The following is a 23,985-nucleotide window of genomic DNA, read 5'->3' as shown; positions in this document are numbered from 1 at the left end:
CAGGGGTACCCTGTCATCCACAACTGCACACACACGTCAATCCTGTCAACATTCCAGACTTACAATAAAAAAAAAGGTGATCAGAATTCCAGAACCAAAAATCAACACGTGGTCGGTGAAGGTGGGAGGCAGGGCTGGGTCACTCACACTGGGCAACTCCAGCCACACGGCCGCCTGCGACTGCGCAGTGTGCAACCTGCACAACAGGAGGATCCGTGGGGTAACGCGGGGCCATCTGTGCGGTGTGGGGAGGGGTGTGCAGAGAGGCCTATGGCACCATGGACACAGTCTCTTCCCAGCAATCCTTGCTGTCCTGTCCTCCCCTTCACAGCCCCCACCTCCATCTACCAGCCCCAGCCCCCTGCTCTCTGCCCAGCAGAGCCCCTCTCATCCTCTGTGTATCAGAGGCACCTGTGGCTTGGCAGGGCCTGTGCTGAAGGCTGAGGGCACAGACATGGCGTCCTCTCTCCCTCTGGGCTCGTCTCCAGCTCCCAGCCACTGCGGTGACAGCCTGCCTCCCACGACTTCAAGAACAGAGCCAGGGCTGTGTTCCTGTGTCCCCAGCCAGGACCACACGCCCGGCAGGCAGGCAGGGAGGGCAGAGCCCTCATCCCACTCTGCCCACACCACCCGGCCACAGGCTCTGTCTGTGCCCAAATCTGCCATCAAGGAGCCAGGAGGCGGCCAGACCGGCCCGCACAGCCACCGAACTCACCCCAGTCCAGCCCTAAAGGGCCGGGAGCAGAAGGGCAGGGTCCCAACTGCTGCGGTAATCCTAACGGGCAGGGACACTGTGCTAGGAACCCAGGCTCCTCCCCAGGCCTAACCGAGGTCGAGCTCCTCCATCATCCCCATTTCTCAGAGACAGAAACTGACGCTCAGATGTGCCTGCGAGGTCTGGTTCCTGTGCCTCTCTGCGGACCATCTCACCATGTTCTGCTTGCCAGGGGGTGCAGAGCTTGTTTGGGCTGGGGATGAAAAGAGAGAAGCCTGGAGTTTGCACCTTCTTTGGGGGGGTGGGGACCCTGAGGGCTGAGGGCAGTTGCTCAGGCCCAAGACAAATCCACGTAGCAGGAGGGAAGCCAGCTCGCAGTGTGGGGTCTGGTTCCCTGTGGGAATTCCAGCTTCAGAACTGCAGGCTGCAGCCAGGCCCCCGGCACACCTGGGGCAAATCTCACACCTCTCTGGGCCTCAGTTTCTTCACCTATAAAATGAGGCGAATGGTGGAGCTGACATGCGCACGAGGGCTGGCATGCAGTAGGCACTTAATAAATGTTCTTTCCCTTCCCATGTCCCACTTGGTGAAGGGGAGAGATTCACAGGAGCCAGGGTACTGGAGGTGGGCAGCGCGGCTGCGGAGCTGCCCCCAGGAGGGATGGGCAGGCCTGTGCAGTTCCCTTGCCTGTGCTGGCCCAGCCTGGGCTCATGGCGCTCTAGCTGCTGCCTGGGAGGTGCCCGGCAAGGGAAGACAGAGTCAGAGGTGTCCAAACTCCAGTCTCCACCTCAGCTACCCCTATACCTGGTCGAACACCAGCAAACCCACCGCTTAAGCCCTGCATGGCCCCAGGCAGGCCTGGGGTTCTCAGGGTCCTGGCATGTGGCTGCCCCACACCCCAGCAGCGCTGGCACCGCCCAGCTGTGGCTCTTTGTGATGCCCGCTGCTTCCTAGATATGGGGGCTGGACTGGGTCCCACCTTAATGGGCGCCCTGGGCCTGGTGAGGATGAGGCGGGAACCTCCCTCGTGGCTGGGGTCCTGCTCACCTGAGACTCCTGCATTGCTCCCCACCTGAGGGAAGTGGGAGGGCCAAGGCATGGGCTCTGGGTGGCCGGAAAAGGCACCTGGGGCCTGGGAGGTGACACTGGGATCCAGAAGCTCCCAGGCAAGGGGATTAGCAATGACAAGAGTGACAGCGACAGGCAGGGTGCTGGCAGTTCGCACAGCCTGAGCTGGGTGTCCTGAGGGCCTCGAACCCCAACTCACTCTATCCCCACAGTCTCAGCCAGTGAGTGGCTACTGACTCCCCTTAATGGCCGGCAGCGGTGCACAGAGGTTAGGTGGCTCATCCAGCTCACACAGCAGGGAGTGGCAGCACCAGGATCGAAACCCAGAATGTTGGGGCCACAGCCCCGTTTTCCACCATGACACTCGGGGGCAAAGGGGTGCTTGGGACAGCCTCGGCCCTACAGGGCACAGTGTCACCATCGCCAGGAGGAGTGACGAGAGTCCTTGTCCCTCATCTGTCTTCACCCCACAGAGGATGAGGGCTGTCTGGCCTCAGTGAGGCAGAAGGTGGCCCAAGAGGAGGTTGGTAAGGATCCTGAAACCGCCTGGGTGCCTCCCCTCCTCCACAGCCCTCGCCAAACCAGAGGCTCAAACGCGTTCACCGGGCCTATCCACCCTCCACTCCCTCCGGGGTCATGGGCCTGGCTGGCTGCCAAAGCTATTGTCTCCACGCTACTGCCCTCAGCCTGGCCATGGCAGCCACATGCCCTGAGACCTGTACATCACACCACAGAACACACTGGGAGCTGCCTATGCGTGAGCACACACACACAAACACACACGCACACACCGACACATATTACACACTGAGAGCCACACACACACCCACACACACAGAATCATACATGTGTACACAATAATGCACATGGACGCAGACACAGACATGTACACTGACACACTACATACTGAGGGCCACACACAACCACACGCATGCACACTGACACACACTGCACACCAAGGGCCACACGCGACCACACAAGTGCACACTGACACACACTGCACACCGAGAGCCACACGCGACCACACGATGCACACTGATACAGTACACACCGAGGGCAACACGTGCATACCAACACAGCACCACACACACTGAGAACCACATGTGCACACAGACACACAGGTACACAGATGCACGTGAACATGACAGCCGTGGACGACCATGCACATACACACATGCACACACTGTGGGGCGATGGGTAAGGCGCCACTGACTTGACCTGACAGTGCCGGGGGGGAGTGGGGAGGCAGGCCAGGCGGGTGCCTGGAGCCTGCCACTCATGAAGGAGACACAGAGACTGGCCCTGCCAAGGCAGTGGTAACCATGGGGCACCGTGGGGCAGGAGCACAATCACCCTGCTCTGGGCAGACTCGGGGATCCAGGGTCCCCAGGCCTGGTGGGAGGAGAGGGCGGCCAGCACTCACTCATTCACACTTTCGTCCCTCCGCCCACACGCACCCACCTGTTCGGTCCAGGACCTCCCTGGAGCACCTGCTCCGAGCGGACTCTTCCAGGCTACAGCCAGCACACCTGTGGCCCTCCCAGACACTTACTCCGGACTAAGAGGACACGCAGTAGCGATGCGGTCACTGAATCCCTGCTATCCATAGTGCCCCAGCCCATCCTCCCAGGCGCCCCGGGAGGCAGCTGCCGCAGCATCCCCACTTCACAAATGGGGAGACAGGCTGAGCTGGAAAGCAGCAGACGGGGAGGAGTTCTCGTCCCCTCCCCTCCTCTGCTCTTCCCTGCCTTGCTTTCTTTCCATTTTTTGTCTGTTTTGTTTGACAAGAGAAGACACCAGAGACACTCAAACAAACAGCCCATGATAGAAGACATCAGAGAAGGCGCCCCAACAGCCTGGCTATTTGAGACAAAGGGGTGGAGGGAGAGCGCGCGAGAGTGGAGGAACCCAGCATGGAGCGATCCATCCCCGGAAGCACCTCGAGGCAGCTGGGACTGCCACTGCGCGCCTGGCACCCATCCTGGTGGACGAGGAGCTGGCCTCCCATGGCCACAGAGGCTGTTGCTGTTGTTGACAACTGCCTGTCCCGACAGAGGACCTGGGCCTAGAAGGCCACAGCCCACTGCCCTCCTAGTCAAAGCCATGCGGGTGATTCTGGAGAACTTCTGCACGTCTCACAATTTAGAGAACATTTTCCTAATGGGTGGACTTCCTGTAACTGAGGTCGGGATGAAAGCTCTGTGCCACATGGCCTGGCTTTGCAACCCAGCTCTGTGACTCAGCTGACCGGCGGTCACTTGTCCCCTCCTCCTCAGCCTTCTCATCTGGAACAAGGGGCAGGAGCCTGCCCACCTCCCAGGGTATGGTGAGGCTTTGGTGGACTGGTGCCCACCGAGGGTGGTGAAGAACCTTGGTATACAGTAAGTGCTCACTAAATCCCAGTGGCTAGGGTCCTCATTACAGTACAGATGAGGCACATGAAGGAATTGGGATCTGGAATCTAAGACCCAGAAGGAATATGGTCTCTTCTGACCTCCAAAGACTCCCTGACGGGTTGCACGAATCCTGTTTGAATACAGTCAGGGATGGGGAGCTCACTACCTCGCAGCCAGCCCAGGTGCAGAAGGGCATGGGGTGTACATTACTTGCTAATGTGTGCTTGCCACTTGGTAGTGTGTTCCTTTTTTTTTATTTTTTTGAGACAGAGTCCAGAGTTTCACTGTCACCCAGGTTGGAGTACAGTGTACATGATCTTGGCTCACTGCAGCCTCAACCTCCCAGGCTAAGGTGATCCTCCCACCTCAGCCTCCTGGGTAGCTGGGACCACAGGCATGAGCCACCATACTCTGCTAATGGTTTCTATTTGTCTTTTTTTTTTAGAGATGGGGTTTTGCCATGTTGCCCAGGCTGGTCTGAAACTCCTGGGCTCAAGTGATCTGCCCACCTTGGCCTCACAGGCACGAGCCACCGTGCCCGCCAGGGGTTCCTTCTTAATGAAATCAAATCCATCTTCCACAGCCCAAGCCAGGGAGTAGAGGGTCTGGACCACAGTCCCACGCTATCTGTGAAACCAGCCATGATGGAAGAAGCATGGAGTGATGAGAAGGTGAGAAGCCCCTTGCACCCCACCTGGTAAGGGAACTAGGAGCGCCAGGGCTTTGGTGTCACCTGTGCTACACACACCTGTGCCCTCCTGGAATCTCCACAGAGGCAGAGCCCCCTCTGCACGCTTCCTCTCCTTCTCTGCCCGTTCCTGCAGCCAGGGCTGCCTGGCTCCTCTCCCAGCCCCTCCTGCCCTTTTCCTCTCACTTCCAGAAGCAGCGAGTAGCTTGGGAGAGGGTCATTCAGGTTCTAAACCTGGCACTGTCTAGGGCTGCTGAGCAGCCTCAGTTTCCCCCTCCATGGGAAAGGAGGGTGGGATTCAGTGACCTCAGAGGGCCACCTAGTACCCAGGGGCCCAGTGCTGGGAGGATGGGAGGCACCCTGAGCTCACCCTCAGGTGTCTGGTGCCAGTCTCTGTGCCAGCTGTGCCCGGTAAGGGTCTGTGCACAGTACAATAGGAGTACCAGCAGGAGGGGCAGCTGGGACGTGCCCAGGGAGTGCCCAAAGGGCTGTCAGCTGTGGCCTCAAGGCCCTGCCACGCCCCCTTAGAATCCTAACACCAGCGCCTGGGCACTGGGGCTCAGACTGGGGCCATTATGCCTGTCCCTGAGGTCCCTGTCCCGTGGTCCAGCACTCACGCTCCACATCTGCACCCACGCAGCCCCTGCAGCCAGGACGCGCACCCTCACCGAGCCACAGCTCGGCCCTCTGTCCCTCCTTCCTATCTCAGTCTTCTGTCCTGGAAGTCTGGGCGCTGTCCGAAGACCTGCGCCCGGCTCCTCCAGGGCGCTGGGTGGGGCCATCCCTGGGGACTCACCCGGAAGGAGCACTTTCCACTTGGGGCTCTTCTGGTCCATAAGCACTGCCTGGCCCAGCCCCTGGCCCCCCTGCCCTGGCCGGGCAGCCCGAGGAGCAGCGGTGGCCTCGGTCATCAGTCAGCTCCCCTTGGCCTGGGGAAGGAACGAGGGGGGCGGAGCAGCGAGGCGGGAGGAGAAGAGGACGCCTCCGGCTCCCTCCCGGCCCAGGCCCACAGCTCCGTGTGGGGCGCAAACTCCCGAGAAGAGCGCGAGGGCGTGGAGCACGCCACAGCCAGCCGCCGCCGGGCGCAGGCCCTCCTCCTGCCCTCCCAGCCTCCGCCCCACCCTGGCACAGGCCGCTGCAAGCTGTACACAGGAGCCAGGCCAGCTCAGAGAGTAGCGGGAGCTGGGAGCTGCGGCGGCCACTTCCTGGCTTCCCTGTCAACTCCGTGGGCAGCAGAGAAAACCCAGTTCCCAAAGGGGGTCACACAGAGTGATATCCCGCCCAGGTCACACCCATGGGCTCGCAGAGTTCTCCAGCGGCACACACTGAGTTCCCACCCCAGGCCTCCCGCAGTGCCCAGCCCTGGGTGGTGGCCTAGGAACTCACTCCAGGCAGAAGCAGCCGTCCTCATGGGAGGGAGGGAGAGAAGGAGGGAGGGAAGAGAAGAGGGAGGGGAAAGGAGGAAGCCCACCATCATTGCTGTATCCATCTTCAGGTGCTTCTCCCCTGAGGGGCCTCCTTTGCCCTACTCGGGTCTGGGTGCCCAGTTCAAGCAGTGCTGCCTCCTCAATGGAGCCCTCCTGGGTTGCCCCGTGCTGTGTTCTCTGCGTCTTGTGAGAGCCCATCTTAGTGTATTTGGGGATAGATGGGTTGAGCAGTGACCAGAGGTGAGCACCATGGCTTAGCTGCTTTAGGGGCAGGCAGGGGCAGAGGGATGCCCAGTGCACTGGAAGGTGGGGTCGGTTGGCCATCTGCTGGGGTGCGTTGCTCAGAGGCTAGGGGAGGAGCAGAGGCTGGCTGGGTCTCTAGGGTGAGTGCCCTTCCCAGTGCCCAGGGACAGGGTGGAGGCAGCCCCAGGGTTTGGTTTTGGCTGTGCATCCAGGGTTTCACTGCGCCACCTTCTGGGAGAACGCTAAACTGCACCCAGAACCTCCTGGGTCCGGCCAGGATCCAGCCCCTGCCCTGCCAGGGTGGCGCAGGGACTACCTGGAGGGCTGCCTTCCCAGCTTTAAACTCAGGAGTTACTAACTGAGGCCACCCTCTCAAGGAGGCTCCATCATCAGCCCCGTGTTCCCAAGGAGGGGACTGACCCGGGATGACGCAGAATGCACCCCTGGGGCTGAACCAGGCCGTGGGGCCCAGTCTGCCCCTGCAGAATGACTGTTAGGCTGAGGGACCAGTCCCAGCAAAGCACCTACAACTGTGCCTGGCACACATTCGGCGCTCAATAAATGACTAATCGTGAGCATGGACACCACGCCCCAAAGGCTCAGCCAGCTCTGCCCAGCCAGGGAGAATGTGTCAGGTTGCATAACAGCCCCAAAAGACGTCCACATCTAATCCCCGGCGTCTATGAAAATGTCACCTTCTGGCCGGGCGCGGTGGCTCAAGCCTGTAATCCCAGCACTTTGGGAGGCCGAGATGGGCGGATCACGAGGTCAGGAGATCGAGACCATCCTGGCTAACACGGTGAAACCCCGTCTCTACTAAGAAATACAAAAAATAGCCGGGCGAGGTGGCAGCGCCTGTAGTCCCAGCTACTCGGGAGGCTGAGGCCGGAGAATGGCGTGAACCCGGGAGGCGGAGCTTGCAGTGAGCTGAGATCCGGCCCCTGCACTCCAGCCTGGGCGACAGCGCGAGACTCTGTCTCAAAAAAAAAAAAAAAAAAAAAAAAAAGAAAATGTCACCTTCTATGGCAGAAGGGACTTTGCAGACATGAGTATGAATCTCGAGATGGGGAGAGTATCCTGGACTGTCCAGGGTGCTGAGGGGCATCTAATGGGGTCACAGGGTCCTTGTAAGGGAGGCAGGAGTGGGTGGTGGGAGATGTGAGAACAGGAGCAAGTAGGGGCTCACACCTGTAATCCCAACACTTGGGGAAGCCAAAGAGGGAGGGCTGCTTGAAGCCAGGATTTTGAGACCAGCCTGTGCAACAGAGTGAGACCCCATCTCTACAAAAATACAAAAATTAAGCAGGCATGGTGTCGCATGCCTGTAATCCCAGCTACTTGGCAGGCTGAAGTGGGAGGATCGCTTGAGACCAGCGAGGTCAAGGTTGCAGTGAGCCGTGATCGTGCCACTGCACTCCAGCCTGGGCCACAGAGTGAGATCCTGTCTCAAAAAAAAGGCAGCAGCAAGAGGTTAGAACGATGTAGGAGATGAAACGGCTCCTAGAAGTGGGAAAAGACGAGGGAACAGATTCTCCCCTAGAGCCTCCAGGAGGAGCCAGTCCTGCCTACACCTTGAATTCAGCCTCGTGAGACCCGAGTCAGGGCTCTGACCTCCAGAACTGTAAGGAAATAAGCTTTTGGTTTAAGCCACCAAGTCCACGGTGACTTCTTACAGCAACACAGAAATAATATGACTAGGAAGAGTGCTGTTCCCAGACATAGCACCCGACTCACAGCAGCTGCTTGGTCAGGACCCGCTCCATGTGCTCAACCCAGGGAGCCTGCAGCCCTCCCAGAACCATCCATGCCCTAGGGAGGAGGACCCATCACACCCGGGTGACCGTGAAGTACCCTTGACCCCAAACTAATCAGTCTGGGAAGCCCCCTAGGGAAAACAGGGTGGTCTACAGCTGCTGGAATTTTATTTTAAACTTTGTCATCATTTCAAATGGAATTTTAGTTTAGTTTAGTTTTTTTAGTGACAGGGTCTCACTCTGTCGCTCAGGCTGGAGTACAGTGATGCAAGCATGGCTCACTGCAGCCTCGAACTCCCGGGCTCAAGCAATCCTCCAGCCTCAGCCTCCTGAGTAGCTGGGACTACAGGCATGGACAACCATATCCAGCTAATTTTTAAGTTTTTTGTAGAGATGTGGTCTCACTATGTTGCCCAGGTTGATCTCCAACTCTTGGGCTCAAGTGATCCTCCTGCCTCAGCCTCCCAAAGAGCTGGGATTACAGGCGTGAGCCACCGTGCCTTGTGGGAGCTGTATCTTTCAGAGAAGGCATTTAGGGCTGATCTAATCCGTTGTGAAACAGGCGGCAGGAGAGCCAAGGCTCTCCCCTGATGCTCCAGTGGCCTTCAGAACTCTCCCAGCACAAAGAGTTCTGCCCAGACAGGCCAGAAGATCAACTCCACCCTGGGCCCTGGAGAGAGAATGAAACTTCTGGAATGCAGTAAGAACCTGCTTGGAACATCAGCTCTTGACCCAGGAAACTTGGGAAGATGTGCACCCTCCGTGCTTGGAAGAATCTTAATTTCCGGTGGCTCACGCCTGTAATCCCAGCACTTTGGGAGGCTCAGGTGGGTGGATCACCTGAGGTCGAGAGTTAGAGATTAGCCCGACCAACATGGAGAAACCCCGTCTCTACTAAAAATACAAAACACAATTAGGCGGGCTTGGTGGCGCATGCCTGTAATCCCAGCTACTTGGGAGGCTGAGGCAGGAGAATCACTTGAACCCAAGAGGCAGAGGTTGCAGTGAGCCAAGATCGCGCCATTGCACTCCAGCCTGGGCAACAAGAGTGAAACTCCATCTCAAAAAAAGAAAAAAAAAGAAAAAAAAGAATCTTATTTCCTCTTTACATTTCCCCTCCCCTGGTCATGTCTCCCAGCAACAGCTGACTTAAAAGCCGGCATTCACTCAACAGAAGTTTACTGAACACCTATTATGTGCACTGTACCACACACTCGAGAGATCACGAGGACAGGGAACCACGGTCCCTGCCTTCATGGTGAGGGTAAGCATGCCAGGCACTGGCTGCCTCAGGGCCCTTGCACATGCTCTTTGCTTGGCCTGGAACTCTCTGCCAGATGCCACCGCCTTAGGCCTCTGTGACCACCCGTTTAAAGCCACGACCTCAGGTCTCTGTGTCCCCTGCCAGTTTCTTCACAGCCCTCCCACCACCCGGCATCACTCCTTTACCTGCTCATTTGGGAGTTATCTGCCTTCCTTTTGAACGAAAGCTCTCGGGGCAGGGGTTGTGTCTGCTGTGTGCCCTGCTGTGCCCCCGTGCCCAGCATGATCTTTGGCACACAGGTGATGCTCAATGAACACTTGTGAACAAAGGCACACATACGGCATGGTAGCGGCAGAGACGGACGTGCCGTGCCGGTAGACAATCAGAGCTCGGTCAGATCGGAGCTGTGGTGAAGTCGCAAGCCAGGAGACATCCCCAGCTCTCCTGTGGTGTCTGCTCCCACTTAGAAGGTCATGGGTGAGGGCAAGGGTGGCACTCTTCAAACCGTGTAAACCCACAGTGGTGCCAAACGGACCAGCCGAGGTCCCCGGCGACATTTGTTTATCAGCTTGGACCGGTGAAGGGGAATGAAGGACAGTGAGTGGGCAGAGGCCACGGCAGCGTGGTGGCCAGGCGGGCCAATGCATGGTGGCCCCTGCAGAGACGGTCTGTGCCTGGTGACATGGCTGTGTCCCTGGGGTCCCTGGCACTGCCCCTGGGACGCCCCACCCTGAGCTCCAGAACAGCCACTCTTGCTACTCAGCCAGTCTCGGCTTTTCCATCTAAAATCTTTATCACCAACTTATTGGGAAAGGAATTCCAGTTTAGGGTAAACAGACCCTCTAAACAGCAATTTTGCCAGTTATAAAGATCTGCTTTTTTTCAATGCTTGGTTTATTGTTTTTTCAACTTCCCAAGTTAAATTCTCTTTTCTTTTTTATTTCACACAAATCTAAACCAGTCACAGACAGACACACAGAGTCACACGCTAGCAAGGGAACCAGCTGAGGGAAACCAGATCCCAGTAAGTAGGAGAGCAGGAAGCAGAGGGGCGGGAGGGTCTCTAGACCCAGCATGGGTAAGTCCCTGCTAAATATTCCAAGAGGCTCCTGGGGAGAGATCCACTTACAAGCAGCCTCTCAAGGCTGCCTGGGCTTCTAAAGCTTCCTGCCCCGACTTGCAAGCTCTGCACTCCCAGCATTACAAGAAGTTCCCGAGAAGATAAATAGATTGGTCGCGGAGAGGGAAACAGACTATGGATCCCAGCTCAGCTGGAAACCTATGAAGAGAGACTGAGACAGAGCGGGTGACAGGAGCCAGGAGGCAGTCATGCTGCAGAAGGGCCAGGGAAGGGGGGGGCTCCTGTGCAGAGCTGGAGAAGCTGCAGCCAAATCCAGCCCCCCCATGCCCTCCGGAGCAGCTGCCGCTTGGCAGTGGGGGCAGAGCTCTGGGAGCGCCTGGTGTCAAAGCACTCGGCACCGGAGCCGCTACAGGCAAGGCTTGCCAAGGACTTCTGGAGGCCAGAGCCAAGTACCCAAGCACAGTCCCGCCTTCCTGGCGATGGAGGCCCGAGCCCGGCTGGGAGCCCATTTGCCCAACAAAAAAGAGACAAAAGCCGTCCCAGGGCCAGGGTTTCTGGTGGTCACCAGCTCTCTCTCGCTGCCAGGGCAGGCCCAGCTCACACATTCCCATGTGCCAGGCAAGCATCTGATTCTTGAAACCCCATCATCCCCATTTTACACATGGGGAAACTGAGGCACAGGGCAGCTATCTGCCACACAGCAGAAGCTCCAAAGGAGCACAGCCAGGTTTTGAACTCCGGGAGAGGGAGTCCAGATGTGCACACCAAAAGCCATCCACAGCCTAGTCAGTCCCAACGAATAACTGATTTCAACACAAGGCTAGACAAGAGACAGTGGAAATGAAGTCGTTGTAGGCTACTATAAACCTGCACCTTCTACAAACCTTTGCTTTCTACAAACCTTCACCTTCTAGGCAACGCACATGGACGCACCCTTACAGCCCTGTGGTTCCATCTACTGAATGTGGTCCCCAGGGGTGCTCCCCGGGCTCCAAGAGATCCTCAGCTGCAGGTTGAGGGGTTGAACCCCAAGGCTACACTCTGAAATGAGCCTGTCTGTACTTGCCTTCTGCTGGCTTCCTTCTTTCGTGTTCCCAACTTGACCTTCTGGGAGGAGCCAGGTGAACCAGCTGCCCCTTTCTCCGCCGGGAAAAGAGGAGAGTGAAGGTGGAGGCAGAGTGCAGGAGGAGTGCGTCTGAGGTGCTGTCTGCACAGACAGGGCTGAGGCCATGGCCCTGGGCACGTGCTATCTCAGGCGGGTTTCTCAGAAACAGACAGGGAGAACAGGATGCCGTGATCTCTAAGGCTGGGCTCCCGGGGAGACTGGGGGCGGGTGTGAGGATGCAAGGGTGACTTCAGACAGAGCCCGGACCCCAGCCCTGTCCCAGGGGAGCTCTGGAGGGTGGGCAGCTCCTCTCTCCAGAAGTAAGGGGCTTCCCACCCCACAGTTGCCAGTCACTGATTGCAAAGGGCTGCCCCGAAGATGAGAGCTCCCGGCCCGTCCTACAGAGCAGCTGCAGGGACCTGAGGACAGTCCTTCAAAGACAGCCTCGAAGACAGCCAGGGGCTGCCTCAGAACCACAGTACACAGGAACCACGGAGGGCGTGCAGAACTGGGAAGCGCCTGGGCAGTGCGCAGACAGCCTCCAACCCATGCCATCTCAGGGATCGTGGAACCGTGGATGAACTGACTAGCAGAATCGCAGGGCTCGGCCCCTTCTGCCGGGGACAGTGCTGCTGGGGAGTGGCTGCTGTTCTGCTCCCCTTGAATCTAGGTGGGGCATGAGCTGGTCCAGGCCAGTGGGAAGTGGGCAGGAATGGCACACGTCACCTCAAGGCCACAGCGGGAGAGCATCTGGGGTGCTCCTGTATCTGTTCCCTGTGCCCGCTGGTGATGGGACATCAGGGCACTCTGGAAGTCCCGAGGAAGCAGAGACCATGGCTTGAAGAGAATCCGGGATCCTGAGTCACCCAATCAGGAAGACCCACCGTGAACCCCGGGACTGTCTGTTACAGCACCGGGGGTGCCTGCCCTGACTAATGCAGCTGACTTTATAAACGCTGTGGCTGCAGGCTAAGCATAAGCTCCAAAGATGTCTACATCCCAATCCCTGAAGCCTGTGCATGCGCCACCTTACCTCGGAAAGGGGGATTAAGGTTGCTAACCAGCTGACCTTGAGACGGGAGATGGGCCTGGATTAGCCATGTGGGCCCAGTGCAGTCACAGGGGCCTTCTAAGTAGGAGAGGGAGGCAGGAGAAGAGGAGCGAGAAGGAGGTGCGACCCAGAAGCAGGGTCCGAGAGATGCTGCGTTGTTGGATTGGAAGGTGGAGGGAGGGCCGCAAATCAAGGAATGTGGGTGGCCTCCAGTCAAGGAAGCTGCAGAAGGCATAGAACAGATTCTCCCCCGGAGATCCCAGAAGGAACAGACCCTGCCCACACTGGGATTTTTGCACAGTGAAACCCACAGTAGACTTCTGACCTCCAGCACTGTAAGAACTATGTGTGCATGTAAGAGTAATGAGTGTTGTTTTAAGCCACTAAGTTTGTGGTATTGTCACAGCCGCCATGGGAAACGAACACAGACCTCTTCCTAAGTAAGCCCTTGCCATGGTGGCTGGCAAGGCAAAAGTCACAAGAGCAGGCAGAGGGAAGAGACCTTCTGGCCGGCCCAGAGGCTAGAGACGGAGGGCACGCTATGTCTTCTCCAGTAGCTCCCACCCACCCTGTCAGCCCCCTCCTCTTCTCCCCTGCCCCACCCACTGTCCCAGACCACAGGGAGAGGCTGGTTTTCCTTTCCTCAGGTGGCCAACAGAGGGCAACTGGTGGTGACAGTACCTATGGGTAAACTGAGGCACCGCATGGGAAAATCAGGCTTTTGCAACTGCACCCTCTGGTGGGAAAACAGCTCAGTGCTTTCATTCTCTTGATTACCCTCACTCCCTCCTTCCTCTGCTGTGTGTGGACGCCTCCTGGAGTTGTGCAGTGTGCACGCTGCACAGCCCTGCATGGCAGCCCTCAGTGCCTTCTCAGTGTTCATCCAGTATCACTGACACCATGCTACCAGAAGGATTTTATTTTTACCATGCCTATTCAGTAGTCAGAGCAGCAGAGCCCAGGAAAGGTCCTGAACCTTGAGAAGGCTCCGTGGCCGGGAAGTAGCAATGCTAGGACTTAGAAACTTGGACCTGAGTCCAAGCCCCTCCCTCCTATCACCAACCAGTGCTGCTTCTCTCCCAAGGCGGCTGCAGGCAACACACAGATACTTGTTCTAGGGAAGCCTGTTCCCATCCGCTGGTGATAAATTAGCAGTGTCCTCTCAATAGATTCTATACTGCACGCGATGGCACATGAGACATGGGTCTTCATTTGACTAAAGGCCGAAGAGTACTGGAAAGAGATGAGCTGGAGTGCTCGCCCGCCCCAAGAGGGAAGGACACACATCACAAGGTTTCGGTTGCACCCTTCTCCCAGCAGCTGGAGATGCCTGCTCAGTCCATTTGGGCCTTGCCTGCCAGAGGAATCCCAGCCCCAGGGGTCCCCAAGGCCTTCACAGAAGGGCCGAGTCCCCAGTCCTGGAGCTGTGCTCCCCGCAGCCAGCAAGAGGCCACTTCCCAGACGGCCACTGCAAATGCAACACCTGGGAACCAAAGCTGCCCACAAGGTAAGAGCCTGGCCAGCCACCAGGAGCCTTTGCCCGGGAGTGGCCCCACTCTGGACACGGCGGTAGCCCCATCCGACCGTAGTGACACAAGTCTGATAAGCTCTGTGGGCTGGCCTGGGAGTCTGGGACAGCAGGGAACCCAGTGTTACCAAAACTCATCACCGCCTTCCACAACAGACACAACCCCTGCCTCTGGGGGAGACCAAGGCAGCTGACGGCCATGTGCTTCCCTGGGGGACTCGGCCCAGGTCCCAGCTCAGCACAGGCTCCTCCTCTACCTGCTTCCTTTCCCTGGCAAAAGCTGCTGTCCCCACACACAAGGCATTTCCAGGGAAGTGGGGGTCAGAAATGGACTGCCCTGGGCGGTTACAGTTCCTCCATCTGCCCTGGCCACCCCCACCGCTGGGAAAGGCCCCTGCCCCAGCCAGTGCCAGGGTGGGACCACCATGTCAGGCGCCAGAGAGACAGAGAGGGCAAAGAGCGTCAGTGCCCCCGGGGCCGTGGCCTGGGAAGAGGGAGACGGGGCTGTGGTGGGGATGGGCATTTGGAATGTGTCTCCTGTGTGTGTTTCTGTGGTGTGTGCTTACGTGTGTGTGTGAGACAATCTTGATGCCTGTGTGTACCTGTGTGTGTGGGGGGTCTGTGCCTGTCTCTGTGTGTCTCTGTACCTGTGTGGGGGGACTGTGTGTATGTATCCATGTGTGTACTGCATATGTGTTTGTGAGTCTGTGTGTGTATCCACCTGTGTGAGGATGTTTGGCTTCTGTGTGTGTGGCTGTGTGTGGTATGTGTGCGGTGCAGACAGGCTCTGTGTCTGCCTGTATATGGCCCTGTGCCTGTGAGTCTGTATATCCACGTGTATATCGTGTGCTTGGGAAAAATCTATGCAGGTGTGTGTGCGTCACGGGTTTCTTTGTGTGTATCTGCGTATGTGCTGGGTCTGCCCGTGTGTCTGCATATCTGTGTGTGTGTGTGGCCTACACGTGCACCCGTGCCTATGCCGTGTCTGTGGGCTGTCTCCGAGTGCCTGCTTTCCTGTGCGTGTGTGTGTGTGTGTGTGTGTGTGCGTGTGTGTGGCCTATGCGTGCGCTCGTGCCTATGCCGTGTATGTGGGCTATGTCTCTGAGTGCCTGCTTTCCTGTGTGTGTGTGTATGTGTGCGCGTGTGTGCGTGTGTGTGTGCGTGTGTGTGGCCTATGCGTGCGCTCGTGCCTATGCCGTGTATGTGGGCTATGTCTCTGAGTGCCTGCTTTCCTCTGTGTGTGTTTGCGTGTATGTGCTGTGTCTGTGTCTGTCTCGTGCGTCTGCGTGTCTGGACGTGCCCCCTCCCCCTGCACCCGCCCCACCGCCCAGCTGGCAGTGCACAGCTGGGCCCGGGAGACTGCGCCCGCCCGCCTGCCGGATGAGAGGTGGCAGGTGTGTAATAAACCATTAGTCACTGTCACGTTTCTGAGCAGCAGTGGCTGCCCAGGTGGGGCCTGACTGCGGGACACGCTCTTGGTGGGTCTCTAGCTGGGGAACTGCCCGGACTTGGCAGCAGCCTGACAAGGAGCAGCTGGCAGACGCAGGTTCGTGCCCTGGCCCCGCCCTACCTGCCCCTTCCCGGCCACAGGGCAGGGGCTCCTGGCTTGCCAGGTCAGCCCTTGTTGCAGGGACACTCACGGGGATCCTCCACAACCTCTGCACCCTTCTTGGCACCACCAGACTCTCAGGCCCTCGCCCCCAACTTCCCTCGCTGTTACACAATGAGTCACAGCAAGGACCTGCTGATGAGACAGGTTCTTTCCAGGGACCTGGTGGCCACTGGGACCAGGGACTCAGGAGTGACCAGGTCCCAGGGACTCAGATGTGACCCAGGTCACATCCCCAAAGGTCTCCAAAAAGGGCTCCTTTTGGAAATGTCACTCTGAAAACTCCTGAATTAGTTTTAAACTTTTTTTTTAAATTAAAACAAATATTTTTGAGACGGAGTCTTGCTCTGTTGCCTAGGCTGGGGTGTGGTGGCACAATCACGGCTCATTGCAGCCGCCTCAACCTCCTGGAATCAAGTGATCCCCCCACCTCAGCCACTCGAGTAGCTGGGACCACAGGTACATGCCACCATGCCCAGCTAAATTTTGTATTTTTGTAGAGACAGAGTTTCAACTGGGGGTGGCCCAGGCCGGTCTCAAACTCCTCAGCCTCCCAGCACTCAGGGAAGCAGCCTGGTGTGCCCGGGTGAGTTTGGTGCGGGAGCCAGACTTCAGGGTTCAAGCCCCATCCCCCTCGCTCAGTGCTGGGTGAGTGGAGGCAGATTGCTCAGCCTCTCTGGCCTGCAGGACACTGTTTCACTGACGGAGGAGGACATGTGTCCTGACATGAGTGGGGAAAAGGCGGACTTGGTTCTTCCTCGGTGTCCAGACCTCTTCAAGCATCTTAGAAGCATCAGCTCACATGGCTGCCACGAAAGCTCTACTAACACCTACTATCATGGCTCCCACTTACAGACGTGAGGACAGAGGCTCAGGATGACTCATTAATTTGCCAAAGGTCCCTCAGATAAGAAGTGGATGGGCCTGCTCCCCCAACCACAGCCAAACTCCGCCTAGGAGTCCATCTGGGCCTTGTTCTGCTCCGGAGGACTCTGGTTTCCTAAGGCCTCTCCTGTGGCAGGACTCTGCCCAAAGCTGTGGGAGAGAAACGGTGAGAACCAGGCAAGCTGCCTCCTCCTCGGGGCCCTCCACTGACCCGTGAGCCCCCAGGCCCGGGAGGATGCATCGCCAAACAGGGGCACCCGGACTACCCCAGGCACAGGGGAACACTGGTGTCCTCCTCTGACTGAGCCTCCCCTGGGGACGTCCTGAGTGACAGGTGAGTGTGGACCCAGCCTGAGCTGCCACCAGAGCTGAGCATCAGAAATCACAAACAAATCCCAACTCACTGGTTCCAGCCTGCACCCTGAACACTGAGGGTACCAAGGCCTATCACAAACACGCTCGGGTCCTGGCTGAGTTAATCCCCATACCTGCCCCGTGAGCCAGACACTCCCATTAGCTTTCTTCCCATTTCCCAAATGAGGAAACTGAGGCATGGAGCAGGGAAACTCACTTGTCCAAGGCCCTTAACCATTCCTCCCTGACAATGGCCTGGCCTCTGTGATCAGGAACTCTGTTTAGCTGGCTCAAGGCAACAGCAGAGCAGGTCCTCAGACAGGGTGGGGCAGTAGTCCCTGCCTGGCCTGCTTTGTGGCCTGACCACCCTGTCCTTACCTGCCAGTGTCTGGAAGCCCTTCAGAGGGCTCAGTGACCCTAAAGTCCCTGGCCAGTCCCTTCCCTCCACCTGAGCCTACCACATGAGAAACAGGTCGGTATTGGGGTTGTCCTGCAGATGGAGGTCCCAGATCAAAGTCCAGAGCTTGGGGGATGGGCCAGCTGTCCCCGGGCCCCCAGCAGTCCCCTGTCTGCTCATCTCGTCTCCATCTCGGCCCAATAACATGCGGTGCTTTGGACCCACTGCCCTCACTGTGGTTGGCTCCCGGGGCGGGCTGGGCTGGGGGTCTCAAGTCTCCCATCCTGTAGGGCAGTGATGGGGGCGGGACAGAGCCTTGACCACAGCCCTCTGGAGGGTCTTGCTGACGAACCTATGGCCTAAGGGGTGGCTTCAGGACGGGGCCATAAAAACGCATCATGGAGGTCACCAAATGTCCAAGCCCAGCCAAAGGGTCTCACCTGGCCCAGGCCCCAAGGCCCAGCAGCCAAAGCCTCAGGGTTCCACACACGGCAATTAACCAAGGAGGGCACAGCCTCGCCTTGCCTCAGGGAAGCACCGTGCAGAAGCCCTCGGGAGATGTCTGAGGACGCCTTGGGGTGGGGGTGTTGTCCACAGCGCGTCTGTGGCTGGAGGGAGTGGGAGAGGGAAGACGGCGGCGCCATCGTCCCGCACACAGTGGCCTGGCTCCTTGTGGCCCAGCCTGAGAGATCCACACACGTGCGCCCGGGACACAGCGCGTTGACATCCGCAAAAACCCAGAAACGACCCCCTCTGGACTCAAGAATATCCGTTACATCTTGTTTTTAAATGAATGAATGAATGAAGACAGGAGAGTGCAAAGGTAAATAGATAAACAAAGGCAGCCCGGAAGCACAGCAGGAGAGGGTATCGAGAACCAGGGATGTTGATGAAACCACGATTTGGGAGCCCTAAGGAGCACGGAACAGAAAATCCAAACTCCGGTAAGGGAGACCCCGCACCCGGTCTCTCCCCTAGGATGTCGAGGACACGAGGCGGAACTGTCTCTGAACTCAGCTCTTGGAGTCCCCATCCCTGCTGGGACAACCGCATCCCAGCCCAGTACCCAGAGATACAAAAAGAGCTGGCATCTACCTGCACCGGCGAGGTCTGGTCCATCCTCCTCCCGGCTGCTTTGCAGACACTGTACTGGCCTCAGCTCCTGGGCCATCCTGGGGCCTCTGGGCAGGGTCTCCGTGGGGGCACCTGGCCGGGGCTCAGACTCCCGGGTGGGAGGGTGGGTGGCTGTAGATGCTTCCAGAGATCCACAAACAGCCTGAAAGGAAAAGAGGTGGACATGGTGAGCCTGGGCCACGCCTGCAGGGGATGACACATGAATGGACTCTCCGGCTGTAGGTGCCATTCCTCCCTAACAATGGCCTGGCCTTGGCATCAGGGACTCAGACTGGCTGGCTCGGGGCAACGGCAGAGCAGGTCCTCAGTAAGGCTGGTGACAGTGTCTTCCCCGCCCAGCAAGCCCGGCCTAGGTGACACCAGGCTGGACCCCTGCTGCTGGGGTTCCATACAGTCCCATCTGCTTGGCCGTCCAAAACTGGAGCTTCTGGAGCCCTTGTGGCAGCTGGCCAGCACTGCAGGGAGCCCAGAAGCATCTAAGAGGCAGCCTGAGGCTGAGCCCAAAGGTCCAGCCTTGTCCTGTCCCCTAGTGGTGGTGGGGACAAGGTTTATTCTGTGGTCCTTGCCCAGAGACCCCCTGGGGCCTGGCACTTGGCTCAGAGACCTGGGCAGACCATCTCAGCCGCATCCTGCAAATCAGGAAAAGGCCCTCATCCGACTCCCCGCCGAGGATGCTCTTCCAGATTGGGCCGCTGGGCACCTGGTATGATCCTGAGCTGTTATTACCAGCAGGGGAGCAGCAGACAGGACCCTCACCTCTCTGAGCAACGGGAGTGCCTCGATTACAACATGACAACCCGGATACAGGGCCAGGCACGATGGCTCCCGCCTGTAATCCCAGCACTTTGGGAGGCTGAGGCAGGAGGATGACTTGAACCTAAGAGTTCCAGAGCAGCCTGGGCAACATAGGGAGACCCCATCTTTACAAAAACAAACAAATACATTTTAAAAATGGACACAGGAAGGCTGTGATTGTGATGTCTTGAGTTCTTGCAGGAGGACAGGTGGGGTGGCACCTGCTCTGGTGCACGTCCTGGTGACCAGCTCTACGCCACAAGCTGGCCGGAGTCTCACCTGTGGCTTTACTAACACAGGTATTTCTTCTAGGTCCCTGCGTCAAGGGGAGTCAAAGGGAGCACAGAAGTGGTGCGACCCCCCTGGGAGCAGGCAACACTGGCCACTGACCATTCACGGCTGTGTCCTTCCCCAGGTGCTGCCCCCTGACAAGGGAGCCCACCCGAGCGAGGACCAGGACTGCAAGGGTGCGGCCCTGGGCCTCAGGGCACTTTTGCAGGAATTCTCCACCCTGCTGTGTGCACCTGGGCTCATTGGTCCCGAGGGGAGCAAGAACTACCATGCCGACGACGATGATGGGGATGCTGACGGCGATGACGCCAACTGCCCGTTACTAAGGGCCTACCTGTCCCTAGCTCTGCATGGAACTTGGAATAACTACCAGTTATAACTATAAGGATGAACACGGTTAATCTCCATCCACACTGCAGGGGGTCATCCCATTCCCACAGCCCTCACTTTTTTGTAATCTTTATTTTTTGTTTTATTTTTAACTTTTTGAGATGGAGTCTCGCTCTATCACCCAGGCTGGAGTGCAATAGTGTGATCTCAGCTCACTGCAACCTCCACTTCCTGTGTTCAAGCGATTCCCCTGCCTCAGCCTCCAGAGTAGCTGGGATGACAGGTGTCCGCCACCATGCCCAGCTAACTCTGTTTTTTTTAGTAGAGATGGGGTTTCACTATTCAAACTCCTGACCTCAAGTGATCCGCCCACCTCTGCCTCCCAGAGTGCTGGGATTACAGGCGTGAGCCACCGCGTCCGGCCACTTTTCTATAATCTTTAAAATTGTCATAAAATATACCAGGCCGGGCACGGTGGCTCAAGCCTGTAATCCCAGCACTTTGGGAGGCCGAGACGGGCGGATCACAAGGTCAGGAGATCAAGACCAGACTGGCTAACACAGTGAAACCCCGTCTCTACTAAAAAATGTAAAAAAACTAGCCGGGCGAGGTGGCAGGCGCCTGTAGTTCCAGCTACTCGGGAGGCTGAGGCAGGAGAATGGTGTAAACCTGGGAGGCGGAGCTTGCAGTGAGCTGAGATCCAGCCACTGCACTCCAGCCTGGGCGACAGATCGAGACTCCGTCTCAAAAAAAAAAAATAAAATAAAATAAAAATACCAAACACAAAATTTACCATTCTGACCATTTCCAAGTGTGCACTTAGTACATTCCCAATGTTGTGCTACCATTACCACCATTCATTTCTAGAACTTTCTCATCATCTCACCCAGCAACTCTGTCCCCATTAAAAGGCTCCCTGCTCCCTGCCCTCAGCCCTGGCTGTTGGCATCTGCTCTCTGTCTTGGTGACGGGCTGCTCTAGTTGGCCCATCCCCTTTCCAGGAAGGGTTGGTAGGAGCCTGGGGTCACAGGCAGGGTCAGTCCAGGCCAGGGGCTTCAGAGGCCTGGGTGTGGGAGGCTGAGGGCCTGCCGTCCAGTGAGGTGGTGAGCTAAGCCCCCCAGCTTGAACAACGAACTGCGCTACCAGGCCCCTGTCGTGGGGGTTGGTGACCCTCCACTTCTCAATCATGAGCTCCAGGGACAGGAGGGTTGTGGAAAAGCAACTTTCTGTTTATCTGTTTTGTTTTTTATTCTTTTAGGGATTAGTGCTATAAAACCCAAGTGCCTAAGTGAGACGGATGGTTCAGAATTCCTCGGGCAAGCGTAGGCTCCACCGGCTCTGCATGCAAGGGACATAAAAATTTACCGTTTGTTTCCGGGAATGCTTTAATTTATGGGATCCATATGGTGACACTGGCCAGACCACAGCCCCCACAAATCCCACAGGCGTGCTGGCGGCTTAGGCTGGAGCCAAGAGGCGGCACCTCGGACCAACACACTTTATTCATTCATCCACTCACGGCCCAGGGTAACCCCATCAGGACGGCAGGTAGCCTGGGGCCTATACCAATGTGGTTTCCACCCTGGGGACTGAGCCACTCCCGCAGCCTTGCCCCGAGTCGTCTCGGGCAATGCTGCAGGTGATGCTAAAGAGAGGAAGGCTTGGAGCTGCTGTGTCCATGACGGGGCACGGACAGCAGCTCCAGCCAGCCCCAGAGGCTCCTGGTGCCAGGGAGGGCTTACGGGGCAGCACCGGTCATGCTGGGCCGCATCTGTGTTCAAGTCCCCAGGGGATGGGCTGGAGGGGTGCAGGGGAGGGCTGTGCCATGCCCCAGTCTCGACCCCTGCCCACCTCCTGGTCCCTCCTGGAGCTGGGGGGCCAGGCTTCTGCTAGAGGGAGAAACTCAGAGGCCCCTCCTGGGGTGGAGATGGCTCCCAGAAGCGGGACTGTGAGTGTAAGGAAAGAAGTCAGCAAACACAGCTGTGGTGAGGCTCACCCTCCGCTCAGCTCAGCACTGGAACAAAAGAGAAAACAACCCTTTTTACTGAGCACCTACTATGTGCCAGGCACTGATCTAGGGCTTTATACTGAGTAGCATAGTTAATCCTTCCAATAAGGCATGGAGGCAGGAAGAGATGAACTGAGCAGTCTGAGCTCCCACAGTAACTGGAGGTATATGGATTTGACCTGAAGCAGTTGTCTGTAACCTCAAACAGCTTACAAAACAACTGAAATACAGCTTTTCAGTAGAGAACAGAAGATGGCAAGAGGAAACACCACTGGGGGAGATGGGAGCACAGATGACAAGTACTACAGGAGTCTGAGGATGGGAGGGGTCAGCAAGAGTTGGGGAAATCCACACGGGCTTCCTGGAGCAGCTGGAATGTGAAGTGGGCCTTCAAGAGGAGTAGGATTTGAAAGGGAGTAGGAACAGGAGGGACAGCATTCCAGGTGTGGGAGGCACCTGCACAAGGCGCCAGAGGCAGGAACACATATGAGATTGTTCAGACACGGAGCCAACTGGGCAGCGGGCTTCCTGCAAAGGCAGCTTGGACGGGCTCCTGCTCTGCCTTAAGGGGCTTGCAGTCTGGGACAGGAGTTGGAACACACGTCCCCGCAGGAGCCAGGAGGGGAAACTCCACAAGGGCACCGAGTGGAGACAACAAGGAGACAGCCACAGCCCTTCCCAGGGTCAGCAGGTATCGCCTTGATGGAATTGAGTCCCACTTTCACAGATCTTCTGATTTTTCAAGAAGAATCTGGGAATCCTCTTTTTAAAAATGTTTTTATTAAGAGACAGGGTCTTGCTGTGTTGCCCAGGCGGGCCTTGAATTCCTAGACTCAAGTGATCCTCCTACCTCAGCTTCCCAGGTAGTTGGGACTACAGATGGATGCTACCACTTCTGGCTTTGGGAATCCATTTTTTAAAGCTGAACTCTCCTGATGATGAAGTGTCAGCAACTAATCCCCGAAACGTGAAAACACTGTGCAAACCCTCATACACTTTTGATGAGAATGCAAAATGATGCAGTTGCTTCACAAAACAGCCGGCAGTCCATCAAATGATCTAACATAGGGTTACCTTGCAACCCAGCAACTCCACTCCTAGACATACAGCCAAGAGAACTGAAAACATCCAGCCATCCACACACAAACTTGTACAGGAAGGTGCGTAGCAGCCCTTAGTCCCACAGACAAATGAATACTGACTGCCAACAACCCAAGTGAGTGTGGAGGTGGGTTCTTCCCCGGTCGAGCCCCCGAGTGAGACTGCGTCCTGGCCAACAAACCAAGTGAATGTGGAGGCGGGTTCCTCTCTGGTTGAGCCTCCATGTGAGACTGTGTCCTAGCCAACACCTTGATCTGCAGCCCAGTGAGAGACCCAGAGCAGAGGGCCCAGTTGAACTGTGTGATAATAAACATGTGTTGTTGCAAGCTGCCAAACGTATAGTACTTTGTTACACAGCAATAGAGAGCTGATAACAGTTCTTAAAGTTCTAGAACAGCACCTGGCCTGGGTATCAGTGTTCCCTGGTACCACTGTCTGCTGAGCTGTGTGTGTCAGAAACAGAGGGAACCAGGTGCCAGTCCCTCCCCTGGCCTAGCTCTTCCCACCACTGTGACTCTTGCTGGGAGTGAAAGGATTTTACCCCCTTTCTTTGTCAGCAGCTGGCCTGGCTCCCAGGGGAGCCTGGTCAATATTAATGGACCGGCAAGGCTGCAAGGCACACAGGGTTTTGTGAATATGGATTATCTCATGCTCAGCACCATCCTGAAGGTGGAGGCAAAGGTTCTCAGCCAGGTAATCAAACAGAGGCAAAGGGCCCCCCTTCCTTATCCTTCTAAGGCCACATTTACGACAGTCCCTGA

At 57.2% G+C, this 23,985-nt stretch overlaps 2 protein-coding genes across 2 annotated transcripts in view; both read right to left on the bottom strand.

The window, feature by feature from the left end:
- Positions 1–6,099, bottom strand: part of GSE1 (Gse1 coiled-coil protein) — a 297,677-nt gene extending 291,578 nt beyond the window's left edge. The window contains exon 1 of the mRNA XM_025369673.1: positions 5,664–6,099. Coding sequence (XP_025225458.1) covers positions 5,664–5,778 — 115 coding nt within the window. The 5' untranslated portion in view covers positions 5,779–6,099. The remainder of the gene's footprint in view (positions 1–5,663) is intronic.
- Positions 6,100–17,835: 11,736 nt separating this feature from the next.
- Positions 17,836–23,985, bottom strand: part of LOC112613848 — a 194,008-nt gene continuing 187,858 nt past the window's right edge. Inside the window, exons 3-4 of the mRNA XM_025369730.1 lie at positions 18,661–18,841; positions 17,836–17,849 (exon numbers count right to left, since the gene is read on the bottom strand). Of these exons, the coding sequence (XP_025225515.1) occupies positions 17,836–17,849; positions 18,661–18,841 (195 nt within the window). The remainder of the gene's footprint in view (positions 17,850–18,660; positions 18,842–23,985) is intronic.

Source organism: Theropithecus gelada, chromosome 20 (genome assembly GCF_003255815.1).
Source record: "Theropithecus gelada isolate Dixy chromosome 20, Tgel_1.0, whole genome shotgun sequence".
NCBI classification, from domain to species: domain Eukaryota; kingdom Metazoa; phylum Chordata; class Mammalia; order Primates; family Cercopithecidae; genus Theropithecus; species Theropithecus gelada.
This window is presented reverse-complemented; position numbering and strand designations above follow the sequence as displayed.